Genomic DNA, 22,213 nt, shown 5'->3' with positions numbered 1-22,213 from the left:
AAAAAAGGGCGGAAAAGAGAGCAGAGAAAAGCTCAAAAGAGAGCTAAGAACAAAGGGAGATAGAGTGAAAGCGCAGAGGATGTAGCAGGAGGACTCTGATGCAGCATCAGAGAGGGGTCCCGGAGGAGCACAGTTCCTGGAGCGGGCTGGGGGGGTGACAACAGAGGTGGGTGGAGCTGGGTCTGGGCACCTGCCTTTAAATTAAGAGTTCTGGTAGTTGTTGCTTCTAAATTCCTGCCCAGGAGCTCTCAATCTGCCTTACTGTATAAGGCACCGGCCTGGTGTATTTGCCCATTTTGTTGTGTTGAGGTTGCTTAGTGAGCTTTTTTTCACAATTTTGTCAACTGTGACAGTGCACCATCAATGTGCATTGTCTCATCAATGGTTAGTATCACTCCATTATGAGGTCTTTGGAATGTGGGTATCCATGCTCCGTAACTCAGTGTCTCCACTTTTCCATGATATTGGGGCAGGGACTAATAGAACTGATGTTAGACCTTGTTTATTATCCACAATCTCAGTGCTGAGTCTGCAGACTAGAGTCCATGGGTTAAGGGGGGGGGGTGTATATGAAGCTGTCATGCCCACAGACAACAGGTGCAATGTAGATATATCTGGTCCGTTGCCCTGAAAAATAGACTGCAGACTAGCGACACCTAAAATGACCCACATGCCTCTTCCCTGGTGCCACCTTCAACTTTAAGTTGAACATTCTACCAGTCAGTAGTAGTCAACTTTTTTTAAATGCCTCTTTCGAAAGACCATGGACCCATGCACTTAGCAGTAAGGGCAGGACTTTCTGCACAGTTCTAAAATGCCCACAGATTATTTTACAATTTAAACAGCATGCTGAGTTTGTAATTGACTGCCACCTCTGGTGGCCTTCCTCCACATGACAAAGTGCAGTTGACTCAATTGCCACTGTTAGGAACTGAGTTATGGTTCTGGCTCACACACAAATTCATCGAAATTTGCTTGTTATGGTTTGTAGCATAAACCATAGTTTACACCGTGTATAACATTAGAATGATGACATCATTGACGGCATGACAAGTTATATAATTGATAACATTGTTTATTACATTACCACTGACATCACTGCTGTTTGTGGTTCTTTTAAGTGAAAAAGCTTTTCATAAGTTAAAAAACATTTTTACTATCACAGTTACTGTGTGAGTGGATATGTATGTTATTTTTTGTGAGGATGAGTTAGTGAAGGATTGGGCAAAAAGTAAAGGGATTTGGTGGTTGATGTTGTTTCCCTGGAAAAGCTGTCCACTTGTCCAGTAGTGCTATAATTGGCCCAATGAAGGTTCATCCTGTTGAGTGGGGGATGCTGTATTTAGGGGGTAGCTGGTGGGTTTGGGTAAAGCTTGTAGAATATATGGGTCTTACATACTGTATCTCAGCATGTAACAATATATTTGTTTTCTGCAGTGATGTAAGTTGTTGTTGCACCAAGGATATTGTGCTGCATAATTAAATACTTATAATGTCCCAAAAGCGAGGCCTATTGGCTATGCCAATGCTTGTTCTTTACGATACAGGGCCAGCTTCAGCTCTTATTAAGTTCAGGGAAAACTAGTTTCACCTTTACTATTGAAGCTTCTGGTTACTTAGTGACAAGTTATTGTTTGTGCACTATGTAGGGAATGGATAGTGCAATGACAGGTCAGCCAAAAAGGATCGCCTGCCCTACCCCCATCACACAACCTCTACAAAATTGCAGTGGTATCCCACTCCAGATGAGATAGCCCTGGCTTAGATCCTAATTACTACTAGAACCAGATTGTTATGTACCACAAAGGTGCTGGCCTCACTCCAGATACCAAAGTCACACTGAAGTGAACTGCAAAATGGAAATAATGCAAGTTAAGATCCACTCTCCTACCAGACACCCCCACACAGACTGCAACGGGATGGAATATGCTGTGTGCCGGGCACCTTCTTGCTGCACGTCAATGAAAGACCTGTCAAATGTAACCACTGAAGATTGAACAGGGAGGGCTGGTTTCGAACCCGTGACCTGCCAGCTGAACAGCGAGCGCAGCTGCAGAACCTGAACGCACTGAGCGCTGCCAGCCTGTCCCCGGTAAGATCTAGATTCTAGGGGGCATATTTACAAGCCCCTTGCACCACTTTTACGTCACTTTTAACATGGGAAAAGTGATGCAATAGTGGCGCAAGTGGCTTGTAAATATGCCCCTAGATGCTCAGGGCGCAACGCATAAAAACCACAAACGGATGCAGAAAGAAAGAAAAAAAAAGCAGTGGAAAGCGAAAGCGAGGAAGTTACTTCTGCCGGCAAAGGGAGTCCCAAACCGGCAGAAGCGCTCCGAAACGACAACAATCAACCCGCTTGCGTAAAGAGGCAGCATAAACAAAAGCCGCACAGATGCTTCAACTGGCGCAACATACATCCCGGCGTTAGGCCGCAGGGGGGCCCGTACCTGCAGTCCCAGCTGCGGGGTCTCACAGTGTTGCTCTGTTCTCAGGGGCATGTCCACGGGGGCACCTGTTTAGGGGGGCGGCAGCCGAGAGGGGCTTGTCTTTGTGTGCGGGTGAACCTCCTTCTCTCACTTCCTCACTGTTCAGTTTCCTTCCAGAGCCCCTCTCTCTCCTTTCTTTCTGCCTCTCCCCCAACCCCTTCCTCTCCCCCCTCACCATCCCTCCTCCCCGAAATCTGGGCTCGGTTTTCTTTCTGCTCAGCACGTTACACCCACAGCCTATACAACCCGCACAGGTTTCCAGCCAGGCGCCTCACCCCCCTCCCCGTACAACGGTGCAAGCCTCGGGGGGTGGGGACGGGGAGGGCTGGCTGTCTGTCTGCCCCCACCACGGGTTTATTTATTTATTAATGATTTTTTGTTGCCGTGCGCCGACTAGGCCAGTTCAGGCGCAGGGCTCTGCACAGTGTCAGTAATACTTAGTCTTGAGTGGGCACCGCACAGGTCACTAGTGCGCTCGGAAAGGCACAAATGTAGATACTTGGTTAATGGTTACAACTCGTTAGCGAACTATAAACCAGCTGAACAATGAGGCAGGTACAGCGACTAAATGACCTGTGCAAATGGTCTAGCTAGATTGAAAAAGATTCAGGATACATAACGGGGAACCGTGTATTCAGGTCCTTCGATGCTATGGAGTTACTATGTCACGTAATAACAAACCAAGAAAAAATGCCGAGAGGGTTGTTAAAGTCACCAGAAAAGCCAGAGACACTTTTCTCTTTGAGAGCCATCCCAGTTAGACTGGCTCGCCTGACTTCCTTTTGTGCTAAAAGGTTTCTTATCTTTATGGGGCCATGTGTTTGGCCCCATAAAGACAACAAACCGTTCACGCCAGCAGTAAGTCGGGGCAGCTAGTCCAACTGGGACAGCTCTAAAAGAGAAAAGTGTACGTCACTGGAAGCTCTTTTCCAATGACTGGCCACCGTTTACCATAAACGGTGACGCCAGCCAATGGAAAAGAGGGGTGGGGCTTAAACCCCGCTAGTGAAAGCTACCCTAAATCATTAAATCTCGCAAGCGAGACTGCGCATGTCTGCGCAGCCTACGCCCGGCGAGACCTAAAAAGGACAGACTTACATTAGAAAGGCATTTTGACTCCTTTTGACAAATCTGCATGAAACGTTTTTAAAAAGTTCATACTTTTTGGGGTTGCTCCTGGCAAGTTTCGTGTGATCCTTCAACGGGATAAGGCTAAGAAATGTAAAGTGTCCCCAAAGTGCCATTTTACATTATAATTCCCCTAGGATTATTTGCATTTCTGTTCAGAAAACAACAACTGAACAGAATCATACCACATTTGGCATGATGGTAGAACTTTAGTCATGAATTGTCCAGTTCAGTAATTTTTGAGGAATTAGTGTTTAAAAAAGGTGTTCAGGTTGGGCATTAATGGGTTACATTTCAGACAGTTTAATGTATGTCAGCACCATTAACCATCTGCGGGTATCCGTAAATCCAACAATTCAAATATTTCTCAAAACCTATAGGCTACAGGAGTCTTTTCTTCCACTGGTGATTTCAGTTGTGTAATGATGTGATGTTGTGGCTGCCATTATTAGACAAAGGGACTCATCATGCATGTCCTGAAAATAAAACTAAAAAGAGGACATATGGGTGAACACAAACTGACCGGCTGGCCCATGGGGTAGCATCTTTAAGTGGCCCCATTTTAATCAACTTATAAAAAAAATATTTTTTACATTACATTTGCGGATCCTCTACAAGTCCCATAGAGGTCCTCTGGTACTGTGGACCCAGAATTTGGTCTGCAGCCCGCTGTGCATGGCGCAAGGGGCCTCATAACAGCGGCCCAAGAACAAGAAATTATCATTAGGAGCCCAAATTAATACCACTGTGTCTGCTTGCTCCTTTCATCTTGAGCTACTAAGGAAAAGTCTGAAAGTCATTTCTCTTGAGTTCAGAACCATTTTATCAGAACTGAATGCTCCAGTGCCTGCTATCAGGGCATAGTGGATATAATGTTCCTACGCCTGCAGCTAATCTAGAACACTGCTAGTAGATTAGTCAGTGGTCTTGGCAAATTGGACCACCGAATTGGACCACAGCACCAAAGTTGGCCAAGATTACACAGGCTTTCTGTGACCTCATGCATACAGTTTATGGCACTTTGCTAGTCCATCTAGCACTTTTTTTGGTTTAGGGGTTCCATTAATCAAAGCTGGCATTAAAACTTCTGAACCCCACATTCCCTTTTCCAGGATTTTGGTGTTGGTCAATGGTATAGATTTGCACTGCCCATGCTGGCTTGCCAAAACAACAATATGATGTATGGAATGCTTGAACTCAGCCACTGGCAATCACTTGAGACCACATCCCAATTCTGCGTTTTCACCCACCATGCCACCTCAGTTTGGACCCAGCCATTTGGAAATTAGTGTTGATCATGCTCCTCATAGGAACAGTCCAGCCCAAACTGCCAGATCACGTCCTCCCTGAACCAGAGTACAAGCACTCTTCAACCAGATATAGCCTCATTCCAGTGGCACGTGCCCACCTTGCCGCCCCTGTCCCTTCCCTCCTGCGCTCCATGGGCTGTTGGGCTAGCACTGACAGCCTGCCATCTGTGATCAGTTTGCCACAGCTGCCCTCCCCCTCCTCCTGCCCTCTGCAGTGTGTGTGTGGGGGCCCCTCTCTCCTGCCCTCCATGCTCCATTGTGCTTCCCTTACTTATGCCAGCCAGCCCTCACTGTTCAGTTTGCTGTCCCTGCCCTCCGTTATACATGTGCATGCCCCTACCTCCTCCTCTCTGTGGTGAGTTTGCTACTTCTGCCCATGCTGGCCTCCCCTGCATGGTCAGCTTGCTGCCCCTGCTCCAGGCCCCTCTCCCTGCCCTCCGTTTTCCATATGAGTGCCACTGACCTCTCCTGTCCTCCCTCTGTGGCCAGTTCTAATGCTCCTGCCCATACTGGGTTGCCCTGAATGGTCAGTTAGTTCCCATGCTGCCTCCCTTCTGCCCTTTGTTGTCTACTTGCTGCCACTACTGATTCTGGCCCACGTTCCGTTGTCAGCTTGCTGCCACTACTCCTACCCCTCATGCCCACCCTTCTCCATGTGTGTACCCCTGTCCTCTCCATCCTGCCCTCCATGTTATGCTGTCCCTACTCATGCCGGCCTGCCCAGCATGGTCCGAATGCTGCCCCTGCCCCTTATCTATTGCCTTCTGTTCAACATCTGCATGCCCCTGCCCATTTCCGTGCTCCATTCGTGGTCAGCATGCTGCTACTGCTCATGCTAGCCGGCCCGCCATGGTCAGTTTGCTACCCCTGCCCTCTATTCTCCATGTGCATGCAGCTGCCCCCTACCTCTTGCTCTCCATGGTTCGTTGTGCTGCCACTGCCCATGCCGGTCTGTTTGCCCTCATTTTAGCTATCAAGAGCACTCACTATAATTTCAATGACAAAAAGAACCCCCTCATATTGTTTATTTCTAAATTCAATTATTTAATTTTTACAGCTTTGATTTCATCAAGATGGCTTCAGGTGTGCCACATTTTAGTCATACAGACAAATGTTAGCTCTCTAGTTGTTTATGAGAGCACTTTGGGGAGCTGCAGAGGCACACTGGGGAGTTAACTTACAGACTGCTGCTGGTTTTAAAAGTATGTTTCAGTCTGCATCTCAGACATAGACCTGTTGCTGCCCGTGGGGGTCCTTGCGTTTGCCCTCCTGCGGCAGCCGGATGTAAGAGCAGGGGGTGCTGACGATTCCTGTGTTTGCCGTCCCGTCACGGTTTCAGGTAAGAGCGGGGAGAGGTCACCACCCCTAAAACTCGTGCTGCCTGGTGTGGACCATCCCCCCTTGCTACGCCACTGATATCAGAATGTTTTACTGACAAGGATGAGAAATATATTTGAGACCTCACAACAAATGTGCCCTCATTTAATCTTGTTAGAGCACTATCCATAATTTCTAAGACAAAATGTTGTTTATTTCTATAGGAAATGCTTTAAGGTTTTCAGTTTTGACTCCATTAAGATAGTGTTCAGGTCTTGCAACACTTTTGTCATGAATTGATAACATTGGCACTCTAGTGTTCATTAGAACACTGAGGGAGGCTTCAGTAGAAGACTGAGAATCAACGGACAGGCTGCTGCTTCTGGTGGAAGTACACCATTTAACCCAGAATGTCAGACTCTATTCTGACATGGCTGCATGAGTTAGTGTGAATTTATAGAAAATGTGCTCTCACTATAGCTTCTGGAGCACCTTCCATAACCTCTGTTGAGGAAATGTTATGTTATGTTATGCATACTTGCTATAGCGCACAAATCACCCAGGGGCATCTCGGCGCTGTCGTGGAAACAAGTACAGAAGGGAGGGGAAAGGATTCAGAAAAGATGAGCTTTAAGTAGGCGCGAACGTAAAGCGGAAGCTTGTTCCAGTAGGAAGGAGTGAGGTAAGAGAAGGCTTTTCCCCCGCTGCGGGTCAGACGAATGCGAGGGATGCACAGTAGGGCTTTATCGCCAGATCTTAAGTTACGTCCGGGTAAGTATGCTTTTATATTTTTTGCAGATAAAATGGGCCATTCCCTTTTACGGCATTATATGTAAGGCAGCAGATCTTAAAACAGGAGCGTTTCTTCACTGGCAGCCAGTGTAATTCCTTCAGCAAAGGGGCCGAAGGAGTGCCGTGCGGGCAATTGAGAACAAGAGAGAACACTTTCCTCTCAATCAAGGTTCATCAAATTCCAGCAGAGAATCAGCATTTTCACTGGGTAAAATCAACTTAGAAGCAGAATTCCTAAAATTAATGTGGTACCAACAAATGATTTAGAGTGTGACAAAAAATCTGAAATCGTCCTTTTTATATGCTCTTTTTTTGTGACCCTCAAAACCTGTCATTCACTACAAGGCATTACAATGGGACCATAACCCCGAGGTCTGTAATGGCTGCCACAAATTACTGTCCCCTTTTTCTCCGCCCCTACTTGACGGATCACCGCAAAGTTTCCAGGAAGCAGCTGATGTGGATGAAAGTGTTTTGTACTTTTGCCGAAGATTCGTCAAACAGCATGAAAGTAATTAGTGAAACAAAAACTGCTCTTCTTATGGAAACTATGACCTAACTATAACTACTAGCGAAAATGCAGTTGTTTAGAAACTCATATATCACATGGAACCGTGACCTCGGGGGACTATCTGTCGAATCCATGTGAAATACATGTTTCCTCATGATAGCACTCAAACCATTCTGTGGAGCTTTACCACTCACTGTCGCGGCTACTGGGATTATGCAGCAAGATTATCTAAATTATAAAACGATAACTCAAAATATTCAGCACATTCTCTGGCAGGATTATTTTCGTCCATTGCAGCTAAAAACAACATCCAATGTGAAATCTGCAAATTATGGTTCACCAGGCTGTAAATACATAACTAGGCAGTAAACACTGCAGCCACAACAGTGCATTAATCCATTGTCTCTCACCATTGTCCATATTTTTAATCATTAATGCTAAACAAAAGCGAAACATTCTAATTTCAATTAATGCTCAATGTAAGCTGCTTTTTAGAGCTAGATTTCCCAAAATAAACATGTAATGTCAAAAATGGATAATTTGTAATACGGTCATGTAATGCCATCTCGGAGTTCTGGTGACATTTAATAAGCATGCAGCCTATACATACATGGCTGTGCTGTAATGATACTGGATCATAGTGGATCTGAAATTGTTTTGGTTTCTGACTGCTATTTCCTTTGTATGGGGATCAGATGCCGAGAATTAGCAGCTTATTTAAAGTTCATTAAATTCTAGTGGACTCAGTACTAAGCATGTGATAAGCATTTTTGCACACATTTAACCCTTTCATGCTTTTTAAAATGATGCTGCATTTTGACATTAAAAATTGCGATATTAGCTCATTGTAGAATGGGAAGACAGTGCTATCTCCACATCTTTAAAGAGAGAAAAATGTGCAAAAGAAATTATGCTTCACATTTAAAGCTGCAATTTTAGTTCATGCCTGCATTAGCATGCATTCTCCCATACAAGTGTTACTGTGTTGAATAAACGGCATGGAGCCTCCCCATTGCTTTCCATTTTTGGGCTTCATAGTCACTATCATTTCCTGCTTTCTAGCTGGGCAGTGGCAGTTGCCTTTACTTCCTCTTCTTTCGGCTGGAGCATGGACCAAGTACTGATGGCTTCATCTTGACCAGGTTCCTTCTGCTGCAAGCGCTGTGATTGAGGTGTTTATTTTAATTTGTTTTCTTTCTTCTTCCCCTGCCTCAATCATAGCACCAGCAGCGGAAGGCTTGACAGTACTGTTGTCCTTGTGGACTAATGGTGGTGAGTGCTCAATTTGTACTCTGCATTCTTGTGTACTGCTACCACTGAAATAGCTGCAGTCTAACCTGGTAATACCTTTCATTTTTTATGTCTTCTTAGTTCTGCTTCAATTAAGTAACAGATTTGGCTGTGCTGTATGAAAGTCACTGCTTTTGAGGGAGGTAGCCATGACGTTTAAATGAATACCTTCCTCGGATCAATTCAATTATTCAAATGTTCTCTTTTACCGGAAGGCAGCCAGGGCACAAGTATACCTACTTTATCTCCTACTGCGGAGAAAGACATATCCCAGTGCAAACTTGATTCCAAGAAAATGTTGCAGAGGAAAAACCAATTGGTGTCTCAATATGCTCATTATCTGCTTCCTCAAGACACACTTATTTTTCTAGCAAATCAGATGACATATAATTTAAAATCACTCAGCTGGTCACTAGTACTCTTCTCACAGCCACAGCATATTCAGGGGTTTGCACCTATTTTATCAAGAACCTGCCTTCAGGGCGAAAGCTGAAGACTGGTGGTAAACATAATACAAGCATTGGCAAAACCGATATATCTCATATACGACACCTAATGGCTTTGTCAATGTTTTGTTACTATGCCGTAGAGCAGCGCGGAGGCTGTGCAGCACTACTGTACAGCATGGCTAGAAGTAATAAAAAAGCGCTATGATGCAGCCAGCACTAGCCACATCATAGCGTTTATTTTAAAAATATATTGTGGCTAGGCTTTGCAGCAGCCATGCTGCTGTACAAAATGGCTAAAAACATTGATAGTCAATAGCTCTCGTAGGCGAGACCTATTGGTTTTGCCAGTGCTTGTTGGTACAGCAATCAGCAAATGTTATTAAGCTCTACTACTTTGTAGTGTGAACCCCAAATGAAGGCCTAAGTGTGCTGTATTATTTTTTGTGTGTGCCAGGCCATTCAGCAAAAGTTTTCATTTCACTTTCATTTTAGTCGCGGGTCACTCAAGTGAAAATCCCTCAAGAGGTTGTTACCCTTAGTCCTACTTCCAACTCAGATTACAAAACACCTCATTGCAGGCGCGCAACACCCATTGGGCTCAACGGGCTTCAGCCCCCCCCACCCCTTTGTCATGTGTGTCAGCCCGGCTGAGACGGCCTCGCGGGCTGGCATCCGTCTAATTGCAGCCGCACCCGAGTACTTCACACGTCTTTAAAATACCATTTACACGGTAATGAGGCTTTTGTTGTGTTTTCACCCCTTCTTACAGCCACTCTGACTATGGCTGGAAGACTTAGCCCCCCCCGAAATCTTTTTCAGCCCCCCCCCCGAAATTTGGCTCTAGTTGCCCGCCTGCCTCATTGACATATAGTCCACGCAACCCTGCAACTCCATTAACTGCTGCGAACATACATCAACCCCTCAGCAGAGGTGGACTGTGTCCTTTCGTTAATTCTGAGCCCAAACATAAACACAGCCCTGCTTCGTTCATTCACAGACAGGCCGCAGGAATGCCCATTTCCATCAGTGCATCCTCTAGACACAGTGGTCTACACCACCCACAGCCTTCACCACTCATGCCACCAGCATGCTGGTCAGGAACCGAAAATAGTCCTGAGGTCTGAGAAGACGCCAAGGAATGCTAGCGGAGTGTGCTCCATCGCTATTCAGTACACAAAAAAGGACTCAACTGTTTCATGTCTGGGTTCCCGGAGAGCCCTTTCCCATCTTTCTGCCTGATATTCGGCCAGTAATTGGGCCGGACTCCCAGACTGCCACAGCAATGGGAGACAGGCTGCCATTTCCACAACTACAGAGCCAGACTCCATAACCACCCATCCTCTAAAGCAAACCACACCCTGAACTTATTACAGTAAAAAAAGACTTCAGCTCAATGGAATGGGCTGGCCAAGCGACCACGTGGCCAGCAAACCAGGAGACGACAGCACTCAAGAAGGAATGTATGAAAGCTTGGAAATGATAGCTCGACTGGGTTTTTACTAACTATTCATCGTTATGACACGAGACGAAAAATTGGAAGATGCTTCTTGGAGAGAGTTGTAGAAACTAGTCTTCCTAGACTTCTCGATGACGATCTTGCCCTAACATAACCTAGGAGGTCTTCGTTTTGAGAACACGTTTCATACCAGTGCAAATAGGAGTTTTCAGCTTAATTGGGATCATATAAAGCACAGATTTACACACTCCTGAGATTTTCCCCAGTGCAAATTTCGGTAGTTAGACCTGTCAAAATCTAGCCAGGGTAAAGATTTCAATAAGGTGTGCTAATTCAGGCACAACGTGTAAAGCCTCATTCTGACCTCCTCATCTTGGAATTGGTGGGCATTACCGACCTGGTGCAATACCACGGTCTGTGGTATTAGTATTTACCATGGCAGAATTACTGCACTCTCTGTGAGGCCCAAAGAGATGGACCTCTGGACATCAGTAGTTCACACCACCTCTAAAGCAAGAAAGGTACCAATGATCCCTGTGAGGAGGACCAGCTCTCTCTTTCCAAGTAATCCCTGGGTGCTTGCAGCGAAGTGCTGCCTTAAATGAATGACTGAATAAAGGATAGACTTGCATGGCACCCAGCAACCTTTCAGTGAGAATGTATTATTAGTAAAAGGTGGAATCCTTTTATTCAGAATGTCTGTGGTGGGACTGCTGTGAGGCCAGATCTTTCTGAATGAAGTGAGCAGTGCTGGGTTCTGCTGGTTGACAATGTGGAGTTAACAGTGTGGAGAGTGTGAGCAGGGCCATACTGCGGAAGATAAATATATGTGTGCCTGGCCTGTGAGATCTTGAGACAAAATATTGGTGCTGTGTCTTTTCAGATGTTCATTCGTTAATCAACATCTCAGAACCTGCTTTGCCATACAGATTTACTTTGGGGTCTACAGCTTTAGTTTGGAGTCTGTCTTTATTAACAACGTAGAGGTCCCAGGCAGACTTTACAACTTTATAGACTATCACCACCACAACTTGACCACAGATAGCAACCTCTATGCAACTGAAGGATGTGTGAGCACTTTACAGGATTCAGGGGCAGATGTACAACGGTATTTAGCATGCGCAAACGGGTTTTGCGACCCGTTTGCCCATGCTAAAAACCTGTGGCCAATGTACAAACACTATTTTGCGCATCGCAAATAAATTGCGACTCGCAAAATAGTGTTTAGCGACTCAGTATTAGAAAGAGGCGTTCCCTTCCTAATAGCGACCGCAAAGCCATGTACCAATGTTTTGCGACCGCGATTGAGGTCGCAAAACACTCGCATATTATCACCCTCTTCAAGAGGGTGGTAATGCTGTTGCAAATGGGTATGGGTCCCCAGAGGACCCCCTTCCCCTTTGTGACTGGCTCTGAAATATTTTTTAAGGGCAGACATCCTTTAAGGAAAACGGGCTGCATTTAAACAAAAACTGCTTTATTGACAAGCAGTACCAGACATGAAGGTCTGCTGAGCCCAGCAGGCCACCATCCCTGAGAGGGCCAGCCATTCCCAATGGGGTCACAAATTGAGAGTGGCTCATTAATATTCATAAGCCTCGCATTTTGCGACCCCATTGGGAATCGCAATCAGTGTCTCTGACACTGTTGTGCATCCCAAATTGCGACAGGCAATTTGTGACTCACAATTGAGCGAAAATTGCGAGTCGCAATTTGGAATGGTCGTCTATCTGGCCCTCAGACACTTTATGGAACCATGGTTCAAGGGACTATGTGTACGCTTCTTAAGTTGAATTATCTATTCTCTTTAGTCCTGTCAGAGGGAGAGCGAAAGGAGATTCCCTTTTTTAATCCACTGTTTATAGAAATGTTGGAAATACTTTTTGAATTTAACACACATTGCATTTGGTATCCTTAATCCGAGGATAAAGAGGAAAGGAAGTCTAGTTTATTAAAAAGCATGTACCTGGAAGACATACAAAGGCAGAAATGCTACCAAAGAATAATGTCTCATCTAACATGTTTCTAAAGTAAGGTTCTTCCTGGCGGGAGGAGAGCCGCCGCAAGACTTGCAGGTACCCCGCGGCGTTTACATCATTGGTGAGGAGGAGCTTGCCCATTTCTGCCATCTGAACAGTCTACACCTCATTTCCTTGAGGGAACACATTGTGTGCAGTGAGTATTACCACGAGATGTGTGTTTCAGTGACCTGCACAGCATTCCCAGATAGTCAAAAAGAAGGAAAATCTTCCCCGAAGTTGCCCTCATGCTAGTGAGGCCCCCATGCACACATACTCTGTGGTGAGGCATTTTCTTGTGAGAGGCAGCGTAGGCACAGCAGTGAGACCTCACCGCCGCATTTCGTTGCGTAGCACCAGGCGGCTCCGGAAGGAAGGTGTTTAAACACCGCCAGGCAATGCTGGTATTGACATTTGGGACATACTCCCTCATGAAAGTTTTACAGGTGCAATTCCTATGTTCATTTAAGGCTGCAATCGTCCAGTATTGTGTTGTTGTCAGCTAATAATTGTTATTTATCACAATTCATCATATTTTGCTACATTTTGGGTTTTTTAAAATCTTTTTTCCCAATATGGAAGGGTTTTTGGCACCCACATTTTTACTCCAGGCGAACCAACTATAGTTTGGAAGGACAGAAAAGATGGTTTTGAAGCTTATGTTCACGCCATTGGAGGAGAAATTTTCACAGTATCTAAGAAATTAGCTATGTTAAAGCATTGTCTAGGAGCAAATGGAAGGAGACTGTAATTAAATTTGAACTTTTAGAAAAGCAAAGTAGTGAAGAGGTTCAAGGTTTTTGAAAGAAGTCAGTTTTCAAGTGAATCAGTTGAGAGTTATGTGGCTGTTCTGCGGTCACTTGCTGTAAGGTGCAACTACAAGGGTTTCTGGGTGAGATGTTAAGAGATCAATTGTCATTGAAGGTCAACAACAAAATGGTAGAAGAGAAACTATTGAATACAGGAGGATTAACACTCCAAATGGCCATTGACATGATGAAAAGAGACGAAATTACAGATGAAGGTCTAAAAGAGTTCTTGTCAAGAGACAAAATAGACGTGGTTCAAAAGGATGTACAAATGTCGATGGGAGAAGATGACATTGGGACGATGAGAAGTGAGGAGAAAAGAGCAGTAAGATGCTATAAGTGTGGGTTGAAAGGTCATGTGGCAACTGATGAGTCAGGTCCTGCTATTGGTCAAATATGTAAGAAGTGCAAGACCAAGGGGCATTTCGCTAGAATGTGTCGAGGAAGGATGGTTGGTGTGAGAAAAAGCAAAAGTTCTGTGAGTGTGGTCAACGTGTGTGGAAGTGAAGATGGGTTCCATGATGGGTTATTGAAGATAATCATTTTTGTACTACCAAAATTGATGGAGTGAGTGTGAAAGTGATGGCAGATTCTTGAGTCAGAAATACTTTCATTGGGGAAAAATATGTTAGCAAATTTCCAAATCATGCGCTCACTGCTCCTGATGTAAGTTTGGTGGCATACGATAATAAACCCATTGAGTTGTTGGGTTTGATTGAAGCTCATTTGGAGTTTCAACAAGTTATTGTGCCTTCCAAAGTTTATTTTGCCAAGGATGGTGTGTGTCTGTTGGGATGGTCCCAACAAAGACAGTTGCACATGAGGTTGGACTCTACCCACACAGATCGAGTCTTGGGGGCAAAATCTGTGTGTGAGGTGAAGGTGAGTGTGCCGTACACAGAAGAATATCCTGCACTGTTCAACAACCTACTAGGAACACTCAAGGGGTTCATGCACAAAATTGTTTTGAGTGAAGGAGTGACTCACAAGGCCCATAAGCTACATGATGTCCAACTCATTATGAAGGAGCTGCTATGTCAAGAACTGCAGAAATTATTTAATGAGGGTATAATGTAAGAAATTGAGGCACTCGAGTGGTTGACTCCAGGGCTGATTGCCGCATCTCTGTGTGGACTTGCGGTATTTAAATGTGGCAATCTGGGTGAATATGCACCTCCTGCACAACACAGAGGGAGATACTGACTACCATCAAAGGGGCGAGGGTGTTTTCCAAATTAGGTCTGTTGTCAGCATACAATCAGATTGTATTGCACCGTGCTTCTCATCGGATTACATCTTTTGTGTCCTTTGTGACACCAGCGGGAGCATACAGGTACAAGAGGATGCCGTTTGGCTTACCCTCGCCGGCTGCAGTTTTTCAGGCATAAGAAAATATGTCAAACACAAGGAGATGATGGCTGGAGCACTGAAACTTTTCAGACACTCACCCCCAGTCACAGATCTGGGTTGCATCCATCATCGTTCTTTAGCTCATTTCTCCACTCCAGTTTAGACCCAGCTATATGTAAATCAGTCTTGACCCTGTGCCTCATGCGAGCACTCCAGCCCAAATTGCCAAGCCAGAACATTCCTGGACTGGAAACAACCATCCTGGGACCGGTTTCGAGGTAACATCCCTCATCAGCCAGGCTAGCTTTAATCCAGTGGCAAAGTGAGCAAGGGACCCACGTCTGGAAACACCCTGCAAACTTAGGTCGATGAGGCACAGGGTCAAGACTGATTTGCATACAGCTGAGTCTGAACTGGGGTGGAAAAGTGGGCTAAAGAAAGATGATGGATTCAACCCAAATCTGTATCTGAGAGTGAGTTTTTGAAAAGTTTCAGCACTCCGTCCATCATCTCCTTGTGTTTGCTTTGTTCACCTTAAGTTGACAGGGTATGCCCAGATGTGGGTCTAGTACTCACTTTGCCATTGGATTCAAGCTGGCCTGGCTGATTGACTAATTACCTTTTTGTTTTCTGCTAGGATTACATTTTTAATAAACCTGTGAAGTTCTCAACTGGAATCCTTGCCTCGAGCAGGTTAGTTTATTAGCTTTGGACTCTTATGAAGACTCACAAGGTCATATGAAGAATCAAACAATTCCGATCTTGAGCTTCAACCTACTTAATTAGTTAATTAGAGCTTAACCAAAGCTGAACTATACCTACAACAGGAAGCACTTGGTACTGGTTTAATCCTTCCAATAGCTAGTGTGCATCTACAAAGCTGATTGCCCTGTTATCCACTCACCAACATCCACTGTTTATACATGTAAGATGACCTGTGATCTAGGTAATTGAGTTAATCTTTTCGATAAACATGTGCATGTGCAAGAGGAGGAGTCACAGTACCTCGTGACTCATAATATTTCTTCAAAACTTCGAAGAAAAACAACTTACACACTAGATGGCAGGAGTATGCACAGCAGGTCTGTCTACAGCCACACATGCCATGAACGTTCATTTTTTGATCAATTATTGTTGTGGTTCTCCACCCAAAAAAACAATGTCCCCTCCTTTTTTTGGTAGTTTTTTTAAACCATTTTAATGTTGTTACAAATAGTATGGGGCGGGTCATCTTCTTCAAGGAATTCCACGAAGTCTATAGAAGACATTTCTCACATCCTTGCACAATACTAATCTAAAGGATCACAATTCAATTATTTCCTCTCCTCTCGATGGTCTGTTAGGGGTCTCGGAGTGTGGTGCTGGCTTCCTCAGTTCTGGGGCGGTTACTTGTGTGTGTTAGGGGTTGCCTAGGTACATGGGGCCTGTCTGATGACACATTTATACGAGTATGAAGAGTGAGGAAGAAAGGGCCTTGTGCAAATACATTTTTCCAAGAGTTCACTTTTCCTGCCAGTGCCTCGACTCCATTTCTCCCTACAGTATTTCACTGAGTGAAGAATGAGTGTGTGCATGTGAGTGTGTGTGTGTCTGTATGAATGCAGAGCTATGATTATGGATGTGACTGCCTATGCTTGCATGCATGTCTCTATGCCAGTTTGTCTATATGTGTGACTGTCAAAGTGTACTTGTATATGTACATGTGCAGTTTGTGTAAATTTCAATGTATGTTTACTGATGCATCGTCGTACCTCCCATCGTTAGAAAATGAAAAATGTGTGCATTATTTGGGCACTTTTGAAGTCTGCAGCGTGTGCTTTATGGGGTGTTTATATAGAAGGTAGGCAATATATGCTCTACCAGGGCAGTGATGAAAATAGCAAATGGTGTGTTCTTGAGCATTGTGAAAGCTAGCAATGTGTGCAGAGGGATATTACGGTTGGATATTATGCAGTGTGGCGTTAAGGTACTGCATGTGACAATGTTTTCTCTACTTCCTGGGTCTTTATTGCAGAGAGAAATTGCAGTGTATGCTGATCATATTGGACAAATACATGTTGATATCATGGGTAGTATGTGCAGGTATGGTTCTGTGCAATCATGGGGCAATGAGACCCTTCGCGTTTCAGAGGCCCGTGCCCCACCTGCGATACATATATAGTTTCATAGCATATATAATTTAGTTTGAAGTTGTTCTTAAGGGTACATCTACCAAAATTATTTTCGGATTGTATAAAAATTTAGGTAGGCAAATTTAGGAGGTGATCCACCTGGTATGTCACAAAACTTTTGTATAGTAAAGAACCACGAATCATTGAAAAATTCAAGTTTACGGTATTTGTACAGTCTTACTTCAGACTGATATGGGACTTTACGCTTAATGTAATGTTGATCACTGAGGTATCTGCACTGGAGAAATCGCATAAGCTGGTCAGTGTGGAGGCTAAAGCATGGACCCTTTTAGTCACAATCTGGTACTAAGAGTGATCTGGTACTTACTTGTAAACGCTGTAAGTCTAGTGTACACAAATCAAACATTATTTGCCTAAGCAGTTGAATTATCTTTTAAAGCTGCCTTGAGCAGCCATCCAGTTTTGCATTCATGCTTTTTGCTGCTGTTAAAGTTACCTTTAACTTTGGTCTGATTTTATTCTTACTAGGTAAGTATACCATAAAATTTACAATTCACCATATTTTTCTCCAGACTTCCTTAAAAGAAGTATAAGAGGCTGTCTCACAGCATTCTTGTAAAAGTGCATTAAACTTCAGTGCAGTTTGGAGAAATGTTACCGACTCAGCGTACTCCAAAATGCACCATTCACTGCACATTTTCAGAAATTCATTAAAAGACACTGTTCTTTCCCCTAAAAAGGCATCTTTAAATAATTTCCAGTTCGGAGCAATGTCATTGACCAATGTTAAAAGAAGAGAGGCCTTAATCCCTTTAAATCGAGGTCCATATCTTCTTGTGAAGATTTGACAAATATTCCTTGGGCAACTTGCATTTCAAAAACCATCATTGTCACTATAGTATTCAGAAATACCTTGGAGGACAACTGCCTAACCCACTTTAAAGTTATCTTTACATTCTGTTACATTTTCTTAATTGGTAAGCCTCAAATATGTTGGAAACTCAATTTCCTTCATTATTCACTAGCGTTCCTTTGGTTAGATCAAGGGCTCGGGGTTGCACCTGCAGTTTCTCACTCTGGCCCCAGAAAAGCTTCTGACATGCCTGGCTGGAGAAGGGAAGAAACAACACCGAACAAGAACTTAACTTGGTAAAATATATATTTATTTGTTCATACAAAGAAATAGTATGAATTATCAGAATTGCATTTCCCTAGAAACATCTTTCTCTGTGTAAAATTAATTTGTGTCATACATACCACAAAATACTTGCTGTACATTTTTCATATATATATATATATATATTTATATATATGTATATATTTTTTAAGAAACTTACTATTCTAGAGTACCAGGTTACAGAGAACACATCACTAATAAAGTTTGTTTTTAATACTGGGCTGATTAAAACTCAGCCATAATTACAGCTGTGAGAAATCTAACCACACCTCTATGTCTTCCTTGGAGAATAAAAGAAAATGATTACAGTGCTTTGTCGGACAGGAGAAATCCTCAAATTGACTGACGCGGAAAATGAAGCGTGTCCCAGTCACTCCTTATTATGAATGAGGGGTTAAGAAACAAGTGTGGGGCTGACAGGGGCATTGCAATGGGCCCTGGGTTGGCATGGCAAAAGACAAAGTTGCTGACAACTAACACATATATCTTTTTTCTACACTAACAATCATGCTCAAGTGAGACACAGAAGAGCCCACAATGTCCTCAAAGCAAAATTGAACTCATTCAGTCTACACTGATAATAGGGCAAAATGTTCATAGCTGGCGTGTTGAAGAAAGTGGGGTGACCAAGACATACAAGTGAACACTAATCCAGTCCTGATTTGTAATTTACCTTCCACATGCAATTTACCAGTCAACATAACACTCACTTTATCAGCCAATCAGCCAGCAGTATCTCTCAACCACTGTGCTCCAGTCTGCTCGATGTGCAGGCATAGTCAGTAGCAGGAGTGGCCCATACTAATAAGAGCGCTGGGGGATTTGGGGGGGACGGTGTCAACAGACGACAAAGGAAAATTTAATATTTATTTAATTTTCCCTCCTCTTTGTCTTTTGAGTCCCCCACCCTCACCCTGTCCCACTGCCCACCACTCTGACCTGCATGGACCGCTCCTGGCCAGTAGTCACTGACTAAATGTCCTGACTGTTCCTTCAAGGAAGCCCGCACTGTAATCCCTCAGATTGTTCTAGAAATATTGGTGGAATGTTCTACGCGGTTTCAGAAAAGCATCCATTCCTTTAAGGTTTCCTTAGATCATTCTCCATTAGAGCAGCCAAATACCAAACTGAGATTTGTCAAATCACCAGATTGGCTGACGTAGGCGTCTGACAGATTCAAATATCACCACAAAAAAACAAGCTGGTTTTCTTCATATTTGTACCCACTATCTTTATAAATATATGCCGTTATCGCATTAAGTCGAACAGCTGACAGAATCCATTGGTCAAAAAAAGACAATAGACGTCCTCATTTCTGCTTAAATAAAAATGTACTTAGGGTGAAAAATCAAAGAGGGGTCAGCTAATCTGGGCTCACTTGAGGACAGGATATAAATTCTTGTCTACAGGGCCGGACTGGGAACCAGTCATCTCAAACGTAACCTCTTGGGGGGGGGGGTCCTAGTGCACTTGTGGTTATATGAGCCCTTTGACTCGCATGGAAAAAAATTACTTAGTTCGTGGAGCACATCATTCCTACCCAAGGGCAAGCACGTGGAACTTTAAGATAACCGCAGAGGAATGGTGTTTATAAAAAATATGGATGTTGGGAAATTTGAGGCGCTTTAGGGGGTATTCTGGTCAGCACTGCAGACACGGTCAGCGATGGAAGGATCGAAAAATATCCCAGATTAAGTTGATCCATCGTAACTTTTAATCCATTTCACTTTAGTGGCTGGCACTAAACCCACACCTTCTAATCTCCCTCGTGCCTAGAGACGAGCACGTTTCTAATGTGAGCTAAAAAGTAAACTAACTCACTAGCATAATCATCAAAACACCCCAACCATGGTTCTTCAGACTGGAGATGTTCTTGGGAGATTTATTTTCTTGTCCCTTGACCCAGATCAATAAAATCCTCCTGTGAATTGCAGAACTCTTGGATGAATATCCCCTTATCTCTACGAGAAATAAAGAAGCAATCGACGGCAGAGTGCGGCGATTCCTTGTTCAATAACAGCCACCCACTAGAGGGAGCCCTACACAGGCCTCTACACCACGAGTCACCAGCATAACCCAGCTAGATAATCAAAATAACAAAGCACACAATTCTCCCCATAGGGTGTCTAGGCACTTTATAAAGCATGTGACAAAACAACTCTTTGTTACCCAACATACTCATCCTTGAAAAAGGATGTATACGGCGGAGTCATCCCGCCCTACTGGAATTTGAGCCCGTTAAATACAGTTTGCACACACATCACTGCAACAGGCACATTATCTCACTCAGCTATCCTGCAAGAGAATAACTCCTTTTTTTTTTACAGGTCGAATGGCTGTTACGTACCAATGGCTTTAAATGTAAAGGTATAGTTTCAAACATTAGATAAAACAAGTTTCAGATAAGTAAACAGAAACTACTAACGGACAGTCATATTTGTAGTTTTATTACATGGAAGTACTTCACTGTTCTGTGCAGAGAACATTCTTTTATTTTTTTTTACTGTCGCAGAAACCCACCTTTTTTACATTTACAAACTTGATTGATGCTCGAGAAATCCACTCAGTCAATAAGAAGGAGTGCTCAAGAGCAGCCAACCAAATAGAAATGATGGTTTATTGCAACAGGGTTCCATATACATTGAAACTGGCATAACATCTCACTCTGTTCACACCAACAGAGGACATTTTGTAAATCTGAGGTTTCAACATATTGGGTTGTTCTAAGGCATATGAGGTAACAAGCGGGCTTAACGTTCTGCCAAGGAGCTGCTTATCTTTAGCAAGGTCTTCTTGGTGTAACAACATCCTGAAAATCTTTTCAGTATCCTCTCCCATTATACACAATTAGACAATGAAAACAGAAGCAGGCGCAATAAACAGGATGCACTTGGCAGCACAGAAGTCAGCCAGTAAGGAATCAGATTAGCTGTACAGGGGCGGTCCAGGAGACCCGGTCTACAAAGCAGATAAGGGTCTCTGGAAAGTCCTAGTACTGCTAAAATGAGTTTTTAGAAGGCCAAATACCCGTAAGTAAAAAAAAGGTTAAAAAAAAGAAAACAATTGTGCTTTTTTTCTTTTTAAATATGTCATTTGTCCAGGCATTTGGAAGCACCATCAGTTTCAAAACTGGCAAAGACAATGACAAGTAAACATGGTGGAATGATAACAAGTGGTGGGATAAAAACTCTGTGTGGTTAGGCAGCTCAGTGAATTAATTGCTTCAGAATTAAAAATAAATTATTATAAAATAGATTTCTGTACATTTTACAGACATATATATATTTATCTATATATATATATTTAGATAATAACTTCATGTGGTAGTACACTGCCAGTCTCAATCCCAGCCAAAGTTGTGTCCGGTCATTTGGTAAAATTTCAGATTAAACGGTCTGTAGAACTCTCGCAGTCTCTGTACCACTTCCTGGTCAATGTTTGGATGGGTTCTACCCTTCGTTTTGCCAAGACAATGAGGCTTGCTACTCCCTTCAGCCTTTTTCAGACATGGGAAGCCCTTAGTCTTGTTGAAGTAGAAATGTTTGTCTGTAATGATCCTCTTGAGGCCCAAGAAGTCCTGCACACGGCCAAGCTCTCCTGACGGATCGGTGATGAGCCGCTCCCCGCTCACAAAGAGGATCTGGTTCATGGGGAAATACTGGAGCCAGTTCTCCAGGTGTTTGGCATAGATGCCAATCTGAATGGCACTCCACGAGGTGTCGATGAGGCCTGTAGTCCTGTTTTTGAAGGTCAGGTTCTCAAAGGTGGGGATGTCTGGCCGTTTGGACAAAGTCTGGGTGTAGTCAGAAATCGCTCTTGTCACAGGGTCTCTGACCACCACAATGAGCTTTGCGTCCTTAGCCATGGCCGAGATTCGAGCCGGTGCCTCCTTGGTAACAAAGTAGCTCGGTGTCTTCTCCATGGTGATCTGTCCATCTAGGGTCCTTGGCATTAGGTCCCTGTTAGAAAGGCAATGAAATGAGAG

General features: G+C 43.8%; 1 protein-coding gene across 1 annotated transcript in view; it reads right to left on the bottom strand.

Moving 5' to 3' along the window:
* Positions 1-18,198: 18,198 nt before the first annotated feature.
* LOC146809945 (heparan sulfate glucosamine 3-O-sulfotransferase 3B1-like) overlaps positions 18,199-22,213 on the bottom strand; it is a 43,327-nt gene continuing 39,312 nt past the window's right edge. Inside the window, exon 2 of the mRNA XM_085616803.1 lies at positions 18,199-22,187. Coding sequence (XP_085472929.1) covers positions 21,569-22,187 — 619 coding nt within the window. The 3' untranslated portion in view covers positions 18,199-21,568. The remainder of the gene's footprint in view (positions 22,188-22,213) is intronic.

Source organism: Triturus cristatus, chromosome 7 (genome assembly GCF_964204655.1).
Source record: "Triturus cristatus chromosome 7, aTriCri1.1, whole genome shotgun sequence".
Classification (NCBI taxonomy): Eukaryota; Metazoa; Chordata; class Amphibia; order Caudata; family Salamandridae; genus Triturus; species Triturus cristatus.
This window is presented reverse-complemented; position numbering and strand designations above follow the sequence as displayed.